This window comes from Neophocaena asiaeorientalis, unplaced genomic scaffold (assembly GCF_003031525.2).
Source record: "Neophocaena asiaeorientalis asiaeorientalis breed wild unplaced genomic scaffold, Neophocaena_asiaeorientalis_V1.1 scaffold217, whole genome shotgun sequence".
Taxonomy (NCBI): domain Eukaryota; kingdom Metazoa; phylum Chordata; class Mammalia; order Artiodactyla; family Phocoenidae; genus Neophocaena; species Neophocaena asiaeorientalis.
The window spans coordinates 7454783-7472850 of NW_020172293.1; the positions used below are offsets into that span (position 1 = coordinate 7454783).

At 37.2% G+C, this 18068-nt stretch overlaps 1 protein-coding gene across 9 annotated transcripts in view; it reads left to right on the top strand.

The window, feature by feature from the left end:
* The window catches only part of CCDC7 (coiled-coil domain containing 7), a 289089-nt gene that overhangs the window by 92919 nt on the left and 178102 nt on the right, over window positions 1–18068 (top strand). For 7 of the 9 annotated variants that reach the window (XM_024765603.1, XM_024765594.1, XM_024765612.1 and 4 more), the window contains 2 exons: window positions 9752–9997; window positions 10807–10879. The exons of 1 other annotated variant lie outside the window; for it this stretch is intronic. In XM_024765603.1, the coding sequence (XP_024621371.1) occupies window positions 9752–9997; window positions 10807–10879 (319 nt within the window). Of the gene's footprint in view, window positions 1–9740; window positions 9998–10806; window positions 10880–18068 lie in introns of those variants that run through there. One more of the 9 variants, XM_024765643.1, reaches the window with a different exon arrangement.

The following is an 18068-nucleotide window of genomic DNA, read 5'->3' on the forward strand; positions in this document are numbered from 1 at the left end:
AAGTCTGGGTAACATGAATCACTATACATAATTACAGAACTTTTTTTCTTGTAATGAGAACTTTTAACATTTACTCTGTTAGCAACTTTCAAATATGCAGTGTAGTATTATTAACTGTCGTCACTATGCTGTACATTACATCCCCTAGACTTATTTTATAAGTGGAAGTTTGTACCTTTTGACTCCCTTCACCCATTTTGCCCAGCCCCACCCCCAGTTCCTGCCTCTGGCAACTACCAATCTGTTCTCTGTATCTATGCGCTTAGTTTTTGTTTTATTTTGTGTTAGATTCCACATGTAAGTGAGATCATATGGTATTTGTCTTTCCCTGTCTGACTTATTTGACTTAGCATAATCCTCTCAAGGTCCATCCATGTTGTCACAAATGGCAAGGTTTCATTGTTTTTCATGGCTGAATAATATTTTACTGTGTGTGTGTGCACGTATGCGTGTGTGTATGCACTTAGTATGTGTGCGTGTATATATATATATATATATATATATATATATAATATTTATCTGTTCACCCAACAGTGGACACATAGGCTGTTCCCATACCTTGGCTAATGTAAATAATGCTGCATTAAACATGGGACTGCATATATCTTCTCCAGTTAGTGTTGTCATTTACTTTGGAAAAATATCCAGAAGTGGATATTTCCTGGATCATCTAGTAGTTGTATTTTTAGTTTTTCTGAGGAACCTCCATACTCTTTTCCATAGTGGCTGTACCAATTTACATTCCCACCAACAGTGCACAAGGGTTTCCTTTTACCTATTCTCACCAACACTTTGTTATTTCTTGTCTTTATGCCAATAGCAATTCTGACAGGTGTGAGGTGATGTCTCATTGTGGTTTGGATTTGCATTTCCCTGTTGATTAGTGATTTTGAGCATCTTTTCATGTACCTATTGGCCATATATATGTCTTCTTTGGAAAAATGTCTGTTCAGATCATCTGCTCATTTTTTACTCAGATTGATACTATTTTTTTTTTTGCAATTGAGTTTTATGAGTTCTTTATGTATTTTGGATATTAACCCTTTATTAGATATATGATTTTCTCCCATTTAGTAGGTTGCCATTTCATTATGTTGATAGTTTCCTTTGCTCTGCAGAAGCTTTTTCGTTTGATGTAGTTCCACTTGTTTATTTTTGCTTTTGATGTCTTGCTTTTGGTGTCAAACCCCCCAAATTCAGTAAGACCTATGTCAGGGAACTTACCGTCTATGTTTCTTTTAGAAGTTTTATAATTTCATGTCTTACATTCAAGTCTTTAATTCGTTTGGAGTTAATTTTTTTGTATGGTGTAAGAAAGTGGTCCAGTTCATTCTTTGCATGTGGTTTTCCAGTTTCCCAACACCATTCTTCAAAGAGACTCTCCTTTCTCCGTTGTATATTCTTGGCTCCTTCATCATAAATTGATTGACCATATATGTGTGGGTTTATTTCTGGGCTCTCTACTCTGTTCCATTGATCGATGTCTGTTTTTCCCCCCATATCATACTGTTTTGATTTCCATAGCTTTGTAATATCGTTTGAAGTCAGGACACATGATGCCTCCAGCTTTGTTCTTCTTTCTCAAGATTGCTTTGACTATTCAGGGTCTTTTATGGTTCCATACAAATTTCAGGATTGAAATGGTCATGTTTCCTCTTTTATTTCTGATTTTATTTATTTGAGCATTTTATCTTTTTTTCTTTGTGAGTCTAGCTAATTGTCATTTTTGTTTATCTTTTCAAAGAACCAGCTCTTGGTTTTATTGATTATTTTTTGGTCATTTCTTTAGACTCCATTTCATTATTTCTGATGGGATCTTTGTTATTTCCTTTCTTCTACGAAAGTTGGGCTTTGTTCTTCTTTTTCTCAGAGTGTAAATTTATGTTATTTATTTGAAATTTTTCTTATTTGTGAGTTAAGCATTTATTACTATGAACTTTTCTCTTAAAACTGCTTTCATTGCATCCCCTATATTTCAGTATGTTGTATATCCATTTTCTTTTGTCTCAAGGTACTGTTTTAATTTTGGTTTTGATTTCCTTTTTGACCCATTGGTTGTTCAGTAGCATGTTGTTTCATCTTCACATATTTGTACATTTTCCAGTTTTCTTCTTGTAATTTATTTCTATTTTCATAATATTGTGGTTGGAAAAGATACTTAATATGATTTTACTCTAATCCTAACTTTGTTAAAACTTGTTTTGTGGTCTAACATGTAATCTATCCTGGAGAATGTTCTGTGTGCACTTGAGAAGAATCTGTATCCTGTTTCTTTTGAATGGAATGTTCTATATATATCTGTTAAGTTAATCTGATCTAATATGTCATTTAAAGACAATCCTTTCTTATTGATTTTCAGTTTGAATGATCTATTCGTTGATGTAAGTGGGGTATTAAAGTCCCCTACTATTATTGTATTGCTATATATTTCTCCCTTTAGGTCAATTAATAGTTGGTTTATATATTTGTTGCTCCTATATTGCATGCATAATATTACATCCTCTTGTTGGGTTGACCCCTTTATCATTATGTAATACCCTTCTTTGTCTCTTGTTATGGTTTCTGTTTCAAATTTTGTCTGATAGAAGTATAGCTACTCTAGCTTTCTTTTGGTTTCCACTTGCATGGAATATCCTTTTCCCATCACTTCACTGTCTGTGCCTTATTTCTCTCTTCCCTTGTGGTTTGCTTTCTTTAGTGGTATGCTTAGATTCATGTCTTATCATCTTTTATGTATCTACTATAGGTTTTTGCATGGTGGTTACCTTGAGGCTTTCATGTAACAAGTTATATTTATAACAGTCTATTTTAAGTTGATAACAACTTCAGTTTAAATAAATTCTAAAGCTCTACATTTTTACTCTCCCCCTGCCATGTTTCATGTTTTGGATGTCACATTTTACATCTTTTTGTCTTGTGTATTTCTTAACTAATTATTGTGGTTGCAGTTATTTTTACTGCTTTTGACTTCTGACTTTCCCACTAACTTTATAAATGATTCATTCACTACGTTTACTATATATTTACCTTTGTCAGTGAGATTCACACTTTCACATGTTTTCTTGTTACTAATTAGCACCCTTTCTTTTTAGCTTAAAGAAGTCACTAAACATTTCTTGTTAGTCTTGTTTAGTGGTGATGAGCTCCTTTGGCTTTTGCTTGTCTGGAAAACTATCTCTATTTCAATTCTGAACAAAGATGTTGCCAGGTAGAGTACTGGATGGGAATCTTTTTCTTTCAGCACTTGGAGTATATCACAACACTCTATTCTGGCCTGTGATGTTTCTGCTGAAAAATATGCTGACTCCACTAATTGGAGGTGGGAGATGGTAGAGCTGAAGGATCAGAAATAGGAGAGGGAGGGCAAGCTGCATTTTCACTCACGCCTGACATTGATGACACAGGTTCTGGTTCCTTGCTGGATTCAAGTCTAACTATCCTCTTGAAAAACGGTTCCAGTGATGTCTAGTTAGTAGTTCTTTTTTTCTTGTCATAGATGACATGGTAGCTCTGGATTGCATTCTGAATGGCTGCTGCAACCTTCATGTGTACTGTTCTACATTCAGATCCTATGCCTCAAAAGCTAACATTGCTTCCTCAAATAAAGAAAATCCCCTTGCCATTTCCTGCATTGTGAATCTCTTCAGTTCTTCAGTACTTCTTCTTCTTGTCACTCCACTCTCTCAATTATTTTCACTTTTGTTTCCATTATTATCACTTGGTGCTTCTTAGCAGTACCAGCTACATCACCACTGCTTTTACACTTGCTTCCGGACATCCTGGGCTTGAAATAAAGATACTGTACTGCTGTACTCTATATAGTACTGTACAGTAAAATACACAAAAGCACAACCACTTGTAGAGGATGCACGCACATGACAGTTTACACCAGACATGTGAACTAACTTACTTGATTGGACATGCAAACGCATGTTCACATCTTTGAAAGTTCGCAATTTGAAGGTTCATATGTAGGGGACTTACTGTAGTTGATTTACAATGTTTTGTTAATTTCTGCTGTACAGCACAGTGATTCAGTTATATGTGTGTGTGTGCGTGTGTGTGTGTATATATATATATATATACACACACACACGCATGCACACACACGCACATACATTCTTTTTCATATTCTTTTCCATTATACTTTATCACAGGTTATTGAATATAGTTCCCTGGGCTATAAATTAGGAGCTTGTGGTTTATCCATTCTGTATAATTTATCCCTCCCCTACCCTCTTTCCCCTCTGGTAACCATAAGTTTGTTTTCTGTGTCTGTGAGTCTGTTTATGTTTTGTAGATAAGTTCATTTTTGTCACATTTTAGATTCCACATATAAGTGATATCATATGGTATGTCTTTCTCTTTCTGACTTCACTTAGTGTGATAATCTCTAGGTCCATCCATGTTGTTGCAAATGGCATTATTTCATTCTTTTTTATGGCTGAGTAATATTCCATTGTGCATATGTACCACATCTTCTTTATCCATTCAGCTGTCGATGGACATTTAGGTTGTTTCCATGTCTTGGCTATTATGAATAGTGCTGCTATGAACATAGGGGTGCATGTATCTCTTTGAATTATAATTTTGTCCAGATATGCACCCAGGAGTGTTCTGCTGGATCACATGGCAACTCTATTCTTAGTTTTTTGAGGAGCCTCCATACTGTTTTCCATAGTGGCTGCACCAGTATGCATTCCCACCAACAGTGTAGGAGGATTCCCTTTTCTCCACACCCTCTCCAGAATTTGTTATTTGTAGATATTTTTAATGATGGCCATTCTGACCAGTGTGAGGTGATACCTCATTGTAGTTTTGATTATCTTTCTCTAATAATTAGAGATGTTAGCTCTATGACTTCTGTTTGGATTTTTCTTGGATTTTTCTTACATTTTCTTTCTCTTTGTTGAAGTTCCTACTGTGTTCCATTCTCCTTAGTTTGGTGAGCGTATTATTATGACCATTACTTTGAACCCTTTCTCAGGTGTTACTTATCACTGTTTCATTAATGTTTTTTCTGTCTATTTAAGATTGAAGTATAGTTGATTTGTAGTATTGTATTAGTTTCAGATGTACAACATAGTGATTTAATATTTTTATAGCTCATAATCCATTTAAAGTTATTACAAAACAATGGCTATATTTCCCTGTACTATACAGTGTATCCTTGTTGCTTATCTATTTTATACATAGTGGTTTGTATCTCTGAATGTTATTTTTGTTTGGATGGCCTTGTGTAAGGTGACCTTGTCGTTCAACCCTGCCTTAGGTCTGGGTTGTCTCTCAAACCTTTGTTGTTGTCCAAGCAGCCTATTTTAGTTGTAATAATTCTCAGTAATTGAGGGTGTTCCTAGACCAGCGTCTTAGAGGGGAGATCTCATTCCTAGATTCAGGCTGATTTGAAGTGAGACCCTCCGCTAATAGCTTTTAAAGGATGCAAATATGTACAGCCCCATGTGACTGCAAGTGTAAGCCCTGCTGGCCCCCAGAACTGGGCAAACTAGAGGTGTCCTGGGCAGCAGTCAAAAAATTGGGGCTCCAGACAAGTGTACAGGCTCCTTTCTGTGAGATACTGTTGCTGACCAGGGTCCTTGGACTCTTTAATGAATAGAAATTGATGAGGTCAGACAAGAAATTGAGGCAAGGCTTTATTGGGACTCATGCTGCAGCATGAGGGAGTAGAAACAAGTCCATGTGGTCTAATGTAGTGGTGGTCTAATGTGTAATCTAAGGCAGTGTTTCCGTATTGATTTTCTGTCTGGATTGTCTGTCCATTTATGTGAGTGGGATGTTAAAGTCCCCTACTGTTATATTGTGTTACTGCCAGTTTCTCTCTTTATGTTTATTAATATTTGCTTTATGTATTTAGGTGCTCCTATGTTGGGTGCATATATATTTACAATTGTTTTACCTTCTTGGGTTGATCCCTTTATCATTATTTAATGCCCTTCTTTGTTTCTTGTTATAATCTCTAAGTCTATTTATTTTTGATATAAGTATTGTTACCCCAGCTTTCTTTTGCTTTCCATTTTACATGGAATACCTTTTTACATCCCCTCACTTTCAGTCTGTTGTATGTCTTAGATCTGAAGTGAGTCTCTTGTAGCCACCATATATATATAGTTTTTGTATCCATTCAGTCAGTCTGTGTCTTTTGATTGGGGCATTTATTCTGTTTACATTTAGTGCGATTATTGATTAGTATGTTCTTATTGCCATTTTGTTAATTGTTTTGGATTTGGTTTTGTAGGTCTTTTTTCCCCTTTCTTCTTTTGTTCTTTTGTGATTTGATGACAGTATTTAGTGTCATGTTTGGACTCTTTTCTCTTTGTGTGTGTGTCTATAATAGGTTTTTGGTTTGAGGTTACCATGAGATTTATATATAGGAATCTCTCAATATATATATGATTGTTTACAATTTCTGATTTCTTAATTTCAAATGAATTTTAACAACCCTGTATTTTTACTTCCTTTCCCCCATGATTACTGTTTTAGACATCATCTTTTACATCTTTTTGTTTTGTGTATGCCTTAAATGCTTATTGTGAATATAGATAATTTTACTACTTTTGTCTTTTAACCTTCCTGCTAACTTTGTCTGTGGTTGATTTACTACCTTTACTGTATATTTGCCTTTATCAATGAGCTTTTTCCTTTTGTACTTTTTATGTTTCTAGTTGTTGTCTTTCCTTTTTCACATGGAGAAGTTCCCTTAACATTTCTCATAATGCTAGTTTGGTGATGCTGAACTCTTTGCTTTTACCTGGTTGTAAAACTTTTGCTCTCTCCATCAAATCTGAAAGAAAGCCTTGTGGTGTAGAGCATTTCTTGTTGTAGGTTTTCCCTTTCATCATTTAAAATATACCATGCCACTCCCATCTGGCCTATAGAGTTTCTGATGAAAAGTTAGCTGATAGACTTACAGAAGTTGCCTTGTACCTAACTTGTTGCTTTTCCCTTGCTTTTAATATTCTCTCTTCATCTTATATTTTCTCATTTTAATTACAGTGTGTCTTGGTATGGTCCTCTTTGGGATGATTGTGTTTGGGACTCTCTGTGCTTCCTGGACCTTGATGTGCATTTCCTTTCCCAGGCTAGGGAAGTTTTCAGCTATTATGTCTTCAGTTATGTCCTCTGCCCCTTTTTCTCTCTTCTCCTTCAGGGATGCCTCTAATGCCAATGTTAATAGACTTGATGTTGTCTCAGAGGTCTTTTAAACTGTCTTAATTTCTTTTTTATTCTTTTTTCTTTTCATTATTCCTTTTCCAGCTCACTGTTCCATTTCTCTGTATCATTTAATCTCCTATTGATTCCTTGTAGTGTATTTTTCATTTTAGGTATTGTATTTTTCAGCTCTATTTGGTTCTTCTTTTTATCTTCTAACTTTGTTAAGCTTCTCACTGTGTTCATTCTTCTCCCAAGTTGTTTGATTATTTTCATGATTATTACCTTGAACTTTTTGTTGGGTAGATTGCCTATTTCCATTTAACTTAGTTCTCCCTCTGGGACTTTATCTTGTTCCTTCGTTTGGAACATGTTCCTCTGTTGCCTCATGTTGCCTAGTTTTCTGTTTTTCTTTCTGTGTATCTTGGAGAAGGAGCCTTTTGTAGGAGACGTCCTATGCGTCCCAGCAGCACACTCCCCTCTGGTCACCAGAGCTGTCTGTTCTAGGAGTGACCCCTATGTGGGCAGGCTGGCTACCATGAGTAGTCTCCTAGGTGTGGCTGGGCCCTGGTCTGGTTGGTTGCCAGGCCTTGCCATGTGTGGAGGCTCTCAGCCATTGGTTGACAGGGCTGTGTCATGAGGTAGCTGGCTATGGAACCCTGGGGGCTTTTAGGGCTAGTCCTGGCCCACTGGTGGGCAGAGCTGTGTTCTGGGGTGGGTGTTTGCTGGGCTGGTATTCCCAGATCTAGTGTCAGCATACTGCCACGTGGGGCTGGTTCCTGACAGGGCTGGCTGAGGGGTCCAAAGTATCTCATAACTGGTGTTGGCCTGTTGGTGGATGGCACCAGGTCTTGGGGTCCTGGAGCTGGTGTCAGTGTGCTGATAGGCAGGGCTGGGGCCCAAGGTGTCCTAGGGCTAGTGCTGGCTCACTGGTGGGCAGAGCTGAATCCTGGGTAAGTCCTGGGTCTCTGGCTGTAGGTCCCTGGGAGTCCCAAAGCTGGTGTTTACTCACTGGTAGGTTGGGCTAGATCCCAGAGCCACTGGCTATGGAGCCCATGGTGTCCCAGTGCTGGTGTTGGCCTGCTGGTGAGTAGGTCCAGGGCCCAGGGGGTTGCAGCACAGGTGCTGGCCTCCTGGTGGGCAGCTGAATCTTGATAAGGTAGGCTGCAGGGTTGTGATGATCCTGGGCTGGCATTTGCCCACTGGTGGTGTGGGTCAGGGCTCAAGGGGTCCCAGGGCTGGTGCCCACCCACCAGTATGTGAATCCACATCCTGGGCCTAGTTCTGACCCACTGGTAGGTCCTGGTGTCTCTGGCTGTTGGACCTAGGGGTACCGGAAGTGGTGTCAGACTGCTGATGGGCAGGGCTGGTTCATGACATAGCTAGCTGTAAGGTCTGGGGTGTCCTGAAGCTTGTTTCAGTCTGATGGTGGGTGGAGCCAGTTGTCTGGGCAGCTGGCTGATGGGCCTGAGGTGGCTAATACCTGGTGTTCGTCTGCTAGTGGGTGAGGCTGGGGCCCAGGGGGTCCCAGGGCTGGTGTCTGCCTGCTGGTGGATAGGGCTATGTCCCAGGGTGGCTGTGGGCTCAGGGCATCTTAAGGCAGCTAGTGGGTATGTCCCTGCCTGGCTAGTTACTTGGCCTGAGAACCTTGGTTCCAGTTCTGACAGACTGGTGGCCAGGGCTGGGTCCCAGTGCTAATAAGCTAGAGGGAGTATTCCAAAGTGACATTTGTTCTACCAGTGTCCATGTGGTAGAAAGAGCTCCCCAAAATGGCTGACACCATTTGATGTGTTCCCCATGGTGAGCTCCAATTTCCTCCTGACTTTCTGGTAGGCTCTCCAAGATCAGCAGGTGGGTCTGACTCAGGCTCCTTTCAAATTATTGCTTCTACCATGACTCCTGGACCACGTGAGATGGTGTTTGTGCCCTTTAAGAGTAGAGCCTCTATTTCCCATAGCCTTGTGACTTTCCCGAAAGTAAGCCCCATTGACCATCAAAGCCAGATATTCTGGGGGCTTGTCTTCTTGGTGTAGGACTCCTGGGCTGGGAAGCCCAGTGTGGGGCTTGGACCTCCTGTTTCTCAGGGATAACCTCTGCCATTGTAATTATCCTCCCATTGTGGGTTACTCACTTGGGGCTATGGATCTTGACTGTACTGTGATTCCGCCCCTCTGACCTGTCTTGTTGTGGTTCCTTCTTTGTATCTTTAGTAGAAGATCTTTTCTGCTAATCATCCAGTTTTTCTCATCAATGGTTGCTCTGTAAATAGTTGTCATTTTAGTGTGCCCATTAGAGGAGGTGAGCTCAGGGTGTTCCTACTCTGCCATCTTGGCCAAGCTGAGCCTCTGTGTGCCTTTTAAAACCCAGGAGATATATTATCCTTAGCTTGTTATCTAGCATCAATTTCACATTTGTATTACTATTACTGAATAATTATAATTGCTTATTTACTATTCTTATAGATTATGAAAATGATTCTTTAGTTACAAATAAATGTTGTTCATATAATCTAATAGCAGATGTTTCGTAATTCTAAAGCTCAGAGAAGGAAAGGGCTAGCCCTGCTATTTCAGATCTTTCACAGATCCTCAAGTCTCAAGATGGATCACCTTTTTTAAACACTTCAAATGAAATTTTAACTGATGAAGATCTGTCCCATCTACTTTCATCAAAGACCCATGATAAATCACTTACAAGAATATTATTGAGCAAAGAAATTCAAAATTCACAGTCTGTTGGAACATTGCTTCAAGGGAATGAAACAGCAACAGCATCATTCATTTCACCCCCTGTTGTCAAAAGGAAGACTCTGGCTGCTGACATCTCAAAGGTAAGATACAGTAAAATAACTTGAAAGCTACTTATTTTAATTGCTATACTCCTTCAATATTTTGAATAAATGTTAATTAAAAACATCAATATTTTCTTATTTAAGTGGAATAAAAAGTTTGTCTTTTGATACAACCTGTTTTATATTTAGGATTTTTTTTTTTTTTTTTGAGGTACGCAGGCCTCTCACTGTTGTGGCCTCTCCCGTTGCGGAGCACAGGCTCCGGACGCACAGGCTCAGCAGCCATGGCCCACAGGCCCAGCCGCTCCGCGGCATGTGGGATCTTCCCGGACTGGGGCACAAACCCGTGTCCCCTGCATCGGCAGGCGGACTCTCAACCACTGCGCCATCAGGGAAGCCCTAGAAAATTCTTATTTTAAAATTTGGGGAAAAAGGGAAATGATCAAATTGCTGTACATATTTAACATATATTCACAATTTTTTTATCATGGAAGTTATTAAAGTGGCCTTATAAAAATAATTTTTTAAAGCCATTTGAGTTTCTCTAGAGATTGAATCAGGTGAAAATATAAATCTAAACTAGAATCATAATAAAAAATTATTAACATGATGTATTTGGAATTATTTATGAGGAAGAATCACAATATTGCTTGGTGGGTCCCTCCACACCATTAAGTGTTCCCAGATGTCTCTCAGATCCATTAATTGTTCTCATTTTTAAATTTGATACATTCAGGAAATAATGAAAAGTAAAATGTTGCTGTAATGACATTGTAGATATAAAAGAAGGTAATTAGAGTTCTAAGATGTATGATTTTTAATTACTTATTTTAACTTTTGTAATTAAGGCTGATATTTTAGAAGAGAATTTACGAAGTAAGATTAAAAAACAAACTTACGAAGAAGCAAGAGAATTTCAAGGTAAAAAGATTTTCTGTTTTGTAAGATAAAAATGTTAATGATTGTGTGTTCCCATATTATAAGTAAATTACTAAATGTAATTTAATAATAAGTAACATTATAACACACACATATATTCTTTTCTTTTTTAATCTATTTTATTTATTTATTTTTGACTGTGTCGGGTCTTCATTGCTGTGCACAGGCTTTCTCTAGTTGCGGTGAGTGGGGGCTGCTCTTCATTGTGGTGCACGGGCTTCTCATTGCAGTGTGCGGGTTTCTCATCATGGTGGCTTCCCTTGTTGTGGAGCACAGGCTCTTGACGTGTGGGCTTCAGTAGTTGCAGCACGCGAGCTCAGTAGTTGTGGCTCACAGGCTCTAGAGCACAGTTCAGTAGTTGTGGCACATGGGCTTAGTTGCTTCGCAGCATGTGGCATATTCCCAGACCAGGGCTCGAACCCATGTCCCCGCATTGGCAGGCGGATTCTCAACCACTGCGCCACCAGGGAAGCCCCACACACATATCCTTTTTCAGATTCTTTTCCATTATAGGTTATTATAAGATATTGAACATAGTTCCTTGTGCTATACAGTTAGCCCTTGTTTTTGGCAGTACACGGGCCTCTCACTGTTGTGGCCTCTCCCATTGCGGAGCACAGGCTCCGGATGTGCAGGCTCAGCAGCCATGACTCACGGGCCCAGCCGCTCCGTGGCATGTGGGATCTTGCCGGACTGGGGCATGAACCCGTGTCCCCTGCATCGGCAGGCGGACTGTCAACCACTACACCACCAAGGAAGCCCAGTTAGCCCTTTTTTATCTATTTTATATATAGTAATGTGTATCTACTAATCCCAAATTCCAAATTTATCTCTCCCTGCCTTTTCTCTTTGTTAACCATAAGTTTGTTTTCCATGTCTGTGAGTCTGTTTCTGTTTTATAAATAAGTTCATTTGTATCATTTTAAAAGATTACACAAATAAGTAAGATCATATGATATTTGTCTTTCTCTGTCTGACTTACTTCACTTAGTATGATAATCTGTAGGTCCATCCATGTTGCTACAAATGGCATTATTTCATTCTTTTTTTATGACTAATATTCCATTGTGTGTGTGTGTGTGTGTGTGTGTGTGTGTGTGTGTGGATACATATATACACACCACCTCTTTATCCATTCTGTCGATGGACATTTAGGTTGCTTCCATGTCTTGGCTGTTGTAAATAGTGCTGGTGTGAACATTGGGGTCCATGTATCTTTTTGAATTAGAGTTTTTGTCCTTTCCAGATATATGCCCAGGAGTGTGATTGCTAGATCATATGGTAACTCTATTTTTAGTTTTTGAAGGGTCCTCCAGACTGTTCTCTATAGTGGCTTTACCAGTTTACATTCCCACCAACAGTGTAAGAGGGTTCCCTTTTCTCCACACCCTCTCCAGCATTTATTATTTGTAGACTTTTTGATGATGGCCACTTTGACTGATGTGACATGATACCTCATTGTAGTTTTGATTTGCATTTCTCTAGTAATTAACAGTGTTGAATATCTTTTTCTGTGTGTGATGGCCATCTGTATAACTTCTTTGAAGAAATGTCTATTTAGGTCTTCTGCCCTTTTTTGATTAGCTTGTTTGGTTTTTTGATATTAAGCTATATGAGCTGTTTATATATTTTGGAAATTAATCCTGTGTTGCTTGCATCGTTTGCAAATATTTTCTCCCATCCTGTAGGTTGTGTCTTCATTTGGTTTATGGTTTCCTTTACTATGCAGAGACTTTCAAATTTAATTAGGTCCCATTTGTTTATTTTTGCTTTTATTTCCATTACTGTAGAAGACAGATCCAGAAAAATATTGATGCAATTTATGTCAAAGAGTGTTCTGCCCATGTTTTCCTCTAGGAGTTTTATAAATAGTATCCAGTCTTACATTTAGGTCTTTAACAACATAGTGATTTGATATTTGTGTATATTGTGAAATGATCACCACAATATGTCTAGTTAACATCCATCACCATGCATAGTTACGAAACATTTTTTCTTGTGGTGAGGACTTTAAAGATCTACTCTCTTAGCAAACTTTCAAATATTCAATACAGTATTTTAATTATAGTCATCATGCTGTACGTTATGTTGTGGTTTTGATTTGCATTTCTCTAATGATTAGTGATGTTGAGACTCTTTTCATGTACCTTTTGGCCATCTGTATATCTTTTTAGGAAAAATATCTATTCAGATCCTCTGCCCATTTTTTAATCAGATTAGTTTTTGTTGTTTTGCTATTGAGTTGTATGAGTTTTTCACATATATTACATATTAACCCCTTATCAGATACATGATTTGCAAATATTTTCTCTCATTTGATAGGTTGCCCTTTTGTTTTGTTGTTGGATTTTTGCTTTGCCAGAGCATTCCAGTTTGATGTAGTCCTACTTGTTTATATTTGCTTTTTTTGCCTTTGATTTTATTGTCAAACCCCAAAAATCATTTCCAAGACCAATGTCAAGGAGCTTACTGCCTATGTTTTCTTCTAGGAGTTTTATCATTTTAGGTCTTACATCAAGTTTTGAGTTAATTGTGTATGGTGTAAGATGGTAGTCAATTTCATTCTTTTGCACATGGCTTTCCAGTTTTCCCAGCATCATTTATTGAAGAGACTGTCCTTTTCCCATTGTATATTCTTGGTTCCTTTGTCATAAATTAATTGACCATATATGTGTGGGTTTGTTCTACTTTCCCTTTTGGCTTGTTTTTGATTTCACTAGTTGTTTAAAAGTGTGTATTTAGATTCCACATCTTTGTGAATTCTCCAATTTTTTTGCTATTAATTTCTGTCTTTTTAATATTTATTTGGCTGCCCTGTGTCTTAGTTGTGGCATGCAAGATCTTTTGCTGTGTGGCATGTGGGATCTTTTTAGTTGCGACATGTGGGATCTTTTTAGTTGCAGCATGCAGGATCTTTTAGTTGCAGTACACAGGATGTTCGTTGTGGCATGTGGGATTTTCGTCACAGCATGCGGGCTCTTAGTTGCAGCCTGCGAGATCCAGTTCCCTGACCAGGGATTGAACCCAGGCCCCCTGCATTGGGAGCACTGAATCTTAATCACTGGACCACCAGGGACCTCCCTTTGCTATTAATTTGTGGTGTCATTCCAGTGTGGTAGGAAAATATACTTGAAGATTTTAGTCTTCTTAGATTTGTTAAGACTTGTTTTTGACCTAACATGTAATCTATCCTAGAGATGGTTCTGTGTGTACTTAAGAATAATGTGTATTCTGCTGCTGGGTGAAATGTATGTACATTTGTTGGACTGTAGTGGTGTTGAAATCCTCAACAACTTTATAGAGTTGTTTTCCAGAGACTTCTTTTGTTCCTTTTTTGGGGTCATATTTCCCTGTTTCTTGTTGTTCCTCGACACCTGTGTTGCTATCCGCATATTTGAAAAAACTATTTCCTCTCCTTCTCTTTACAGACTGGCTTTCTATTGTTTATTTTCTTGACTGATTTTCTTTAATTTATTTATTTGTTATTCAGGTATGATTAACATATAAGACTTCTGTTTCCTTTATTTTCACCCTCTTACACACCCCAGCTTTATTGAGATATAATTGACATGTAACATTTTGTAAGTTTAAGGAATAAAACATGGTAATCATACACACATATGTTGCAAAATAATTGCCACAATAAGGTTAGTTAACACATCAATCATCTGAAATATTTTTTGTGGTAAGAACATTTAAGATCTACTCTTTTAATAACTTTCAAGTATGTAATACACTGTCATTAACTATAGTCACCAGGCTGTACATTAGCTCCTCAGAACTTATTTATCTTTTACCTGGAAATGTGTACCCTTTGGCCAATATCTTCCCATTTCCCCCACTTACAAGCCCATGGTAACCACCATTTTACTCTTGGTTTCTGTGAGTTTGGTTTTTATGATGTTAATATGGGCTTGTCATATAGCTTTTATTATGTTGAGGGATGTTCTTTCTGTGCTCAATTTGTTGAGAACTTTTCTTGTAGTATTCTTATCTGGCTTTGGTATCAGGGTAATGCTGACCTCATAAAATGAATTAGGGGGTGTTTTCTCATCTTCAGTTTTTGGAAAACTTTTTGAAGCGTTGGTATTCTTCTCTAAATGTTTCATAGAATTCACCAGTAAACCATCTAACCCTGGGTTTTTCTTTGATGGGAGGTTTTTATTACTGATTCAGTCTCCTTAGTATTAATTGGTTTGTTCAGATTTTCTGTTTCTCCATGATTCAGTGTTGATAGACTGTATGTTTCTTGTAATTTATCAGTTTCTTCTTGATTATCCAATGGTGATGTACAATTTTTATAGTATTCTTATCCTTTTTATTTCTGTGGTGTCCATTATAATTTCTCCTCTTTGATTTTTTATTTGCTTGAGTCTTTGTTTTATTATTTCTCAGTTGAAAGGTTTCTCAATTTTGTTTAACTTAAAAAAACACAGCTGTTACTTTATTGATTTTTGTATTATTCTTCTAGTCTCTATTTCAGCCTTGATATTTATTTCCTTTCTTCTGATAACTTTGGGCTTGGATTTTTTTCTTCTTTTTCTAGTACTTGTAAAGTTAGGTTGTTTTTTCTAAATATAGATGTTTATTGCTTTAAACTTTCTTCTTAGAACTGCTTTTGATGCATCCCATAAATTTTGGCATGTTGTTTTTATTTTCTGTTTTTTCAAGATAATTTTTTATTTTATCTCCATTTGTTCTTTGACTCACTGGTTATTTGAGAGTGTATTGTTTGATTTGCTCTTACCTGTGAATTTTCCAGTTTTTCTCCTGTTATTGATTTCTTTTCTGCAACCATTGGGTTCAGAAAATATACTTGGTATGATTTCAGTGTTCTTAAATTTGCTAAGATTTGTTTTGTTACCTATCATATGATCTACTCTGGAGAATGTTCTGTGTGTTCTTGAAAAGCATGTATATATTCTGCTGCTGCTATTGGTGGAATGTTTTGTATATGTCTGTTAGAGCTCGCTGGTCTAACGTATAGTTCAAATTCAATGTTTCCTTATTGATTTTCTGTCTAGATGATCTATCCATTGTTGAAAGTGATGTGTTGAAGTCCCCTTCTTCAACAGAACTATTTTCTCTTTTTTCCCTTCAGATCTGTTAGTATTGCTTAACATGTTTAGGTGCTCTGATGTTGGGAGCATTTATATTTATTGTTTTATTTTCTTGATGAATTGACCCCTTTATCATCATATAATTACCTTCTTTGTCTCTTGTTACAGTTTTTGAGTTAAAGTCTATTTTTTCTGATATGAGTATAGCTATACCTGCTCCCTTTTGGTTTCCATGTTGCATAGAATATCTTCTTCATCTTTTCACTTTGAGCCTATGTGTCCTTAAAGATGAAGTGAGTCTCGTGGAGGCAGCATGTAGTTGAATCTTATTTTTTTATTTATCCACTCAGACACTTTGAACATTTTGATTAGTGAATTTATTCCATTTACATTTAAAATATTTATTGAGAGGCAAGGACTTGCTAATGTGTCTTATTGTTTTCTGGTTATTTTGTATTTCCCATGTTCTTTTCTTCCTCTCTTGCTGCCTCCCTTTGTGAATTAATGATTGTCTGTAGTGGTACACTTTGATTCCCTTTTCTTTATTTTTTATGTATCAACTGTAGGATTTTGCTTGTCATTTTCATGAGGCTTACATAAAACATATTGCAGGTATAACAATCTTTTTAAGCTGATAATGTCTTAGCTTTGATTACATATAGAAATGCTACCCTTCTACTACCCCCCAATATTTTATGTTTTTGATGTAACAGTTTACCTCTTTTTGTATTGTGTATCCACTATCAAATTATTATAACTATACTTATTTTTAATAATTTTGTCCTTTAGCTTTCATACTAGAGCTGAGTGATTAACACACCACCATATTACAGTATTAGAGTTTTCTGAGTTTGCCTATATATCTATCTTTATTAGTGTTATTATATGTTCATGTGTTACTAATTAGCATTCTTTCATTTCACATTGAATAACTTTTTTTTAGCATTTCTAATATAATGCAAGTCTAGTGATGATTGACTTCCTCAGCTTTTGTTTGTCTGTGACAGTCTGTCCTTCAGTTTTGACAGATACCGTTACCAGTTAAAATATTCTTGGTTGCAAGTTTTTTTTTTCTTTCAGAACTTTGAATATATTATCCCACTATCTTCTGGCCCACAAGGCTTCTGCTGTGAAATCCACAGATAGCCTTATGAGGACTCCCTTGTATATGAGGAATTTTTTTTTTTCTATTGCTGGCTTTAAAATTCTCTATTTGTCTTTGATTTTAGACATTATTTAGATAATGTCTTAGAAATGATCATTTGGGGTTGAAATTTTGGGGTGACTTATTAGCTCATGAACCTGGATGTCCAAATCTCTCTCCAGATGGGAAGTTCTCAACCATTACTTTAAAATAAGCTTTCTACCCTTTCTCCCACTCTTCTCCTGAAATTCCAATAATGCATAGATTCTTTTAATGGTATACCATAGTTCAGGTAGGCTTTCTTCACTCTTTCTTATTCTTTCGTTGTTGTTGTTTTCCTTTTACTGGATAATTTAAAACAATCCATCTTCTACTTCACAGATTTTTTTCTTTAGCTTGATCCATTCTGATGTTGATACTCTTTATTACATCTTTCATTTCATTAATTGTATTCTTCAGCTCCAGAATTTCTGTTTGATTCTCTACTATGTTTTCTGTCACTCTGTTAAACTTCTTATTATGTTCATGTGTTGTTTTCCTGATTTTATTGGATTGTCTGTCTGTGTTTTCTTGTGGCTCACTGAGATTCCTTAAACATTTTTTTGAATTATCTTTCAGGCTAAGTGTAGATATTCATTTCTTTGGGGTTGGTTACTAGAGAATTATTTGTTTCTTTGATAGCGTCATGTTTCCTTGATTTTTCATATACCTTGGCATCTTGCTTTCCTGGCTTTGCATTTGAATAAGCAGGCACCTCCTTCAGTCTTTACTTATTGGCTTAATGAGAGACATACCTTCATATGTCCAATCTGCTTGGTATTCTGGGGCTTTCTCAGGCTTTTTCTAGGGATGTGCCCACTCCACACTTCTTGTCACATTTTTAGGGAGGGGGAATTCTTAAGATTATATGCCTTCTCTCAGTCCTACAAAGCCAGGCTATGTGCTGACACCCTCCCATTTGTTTACT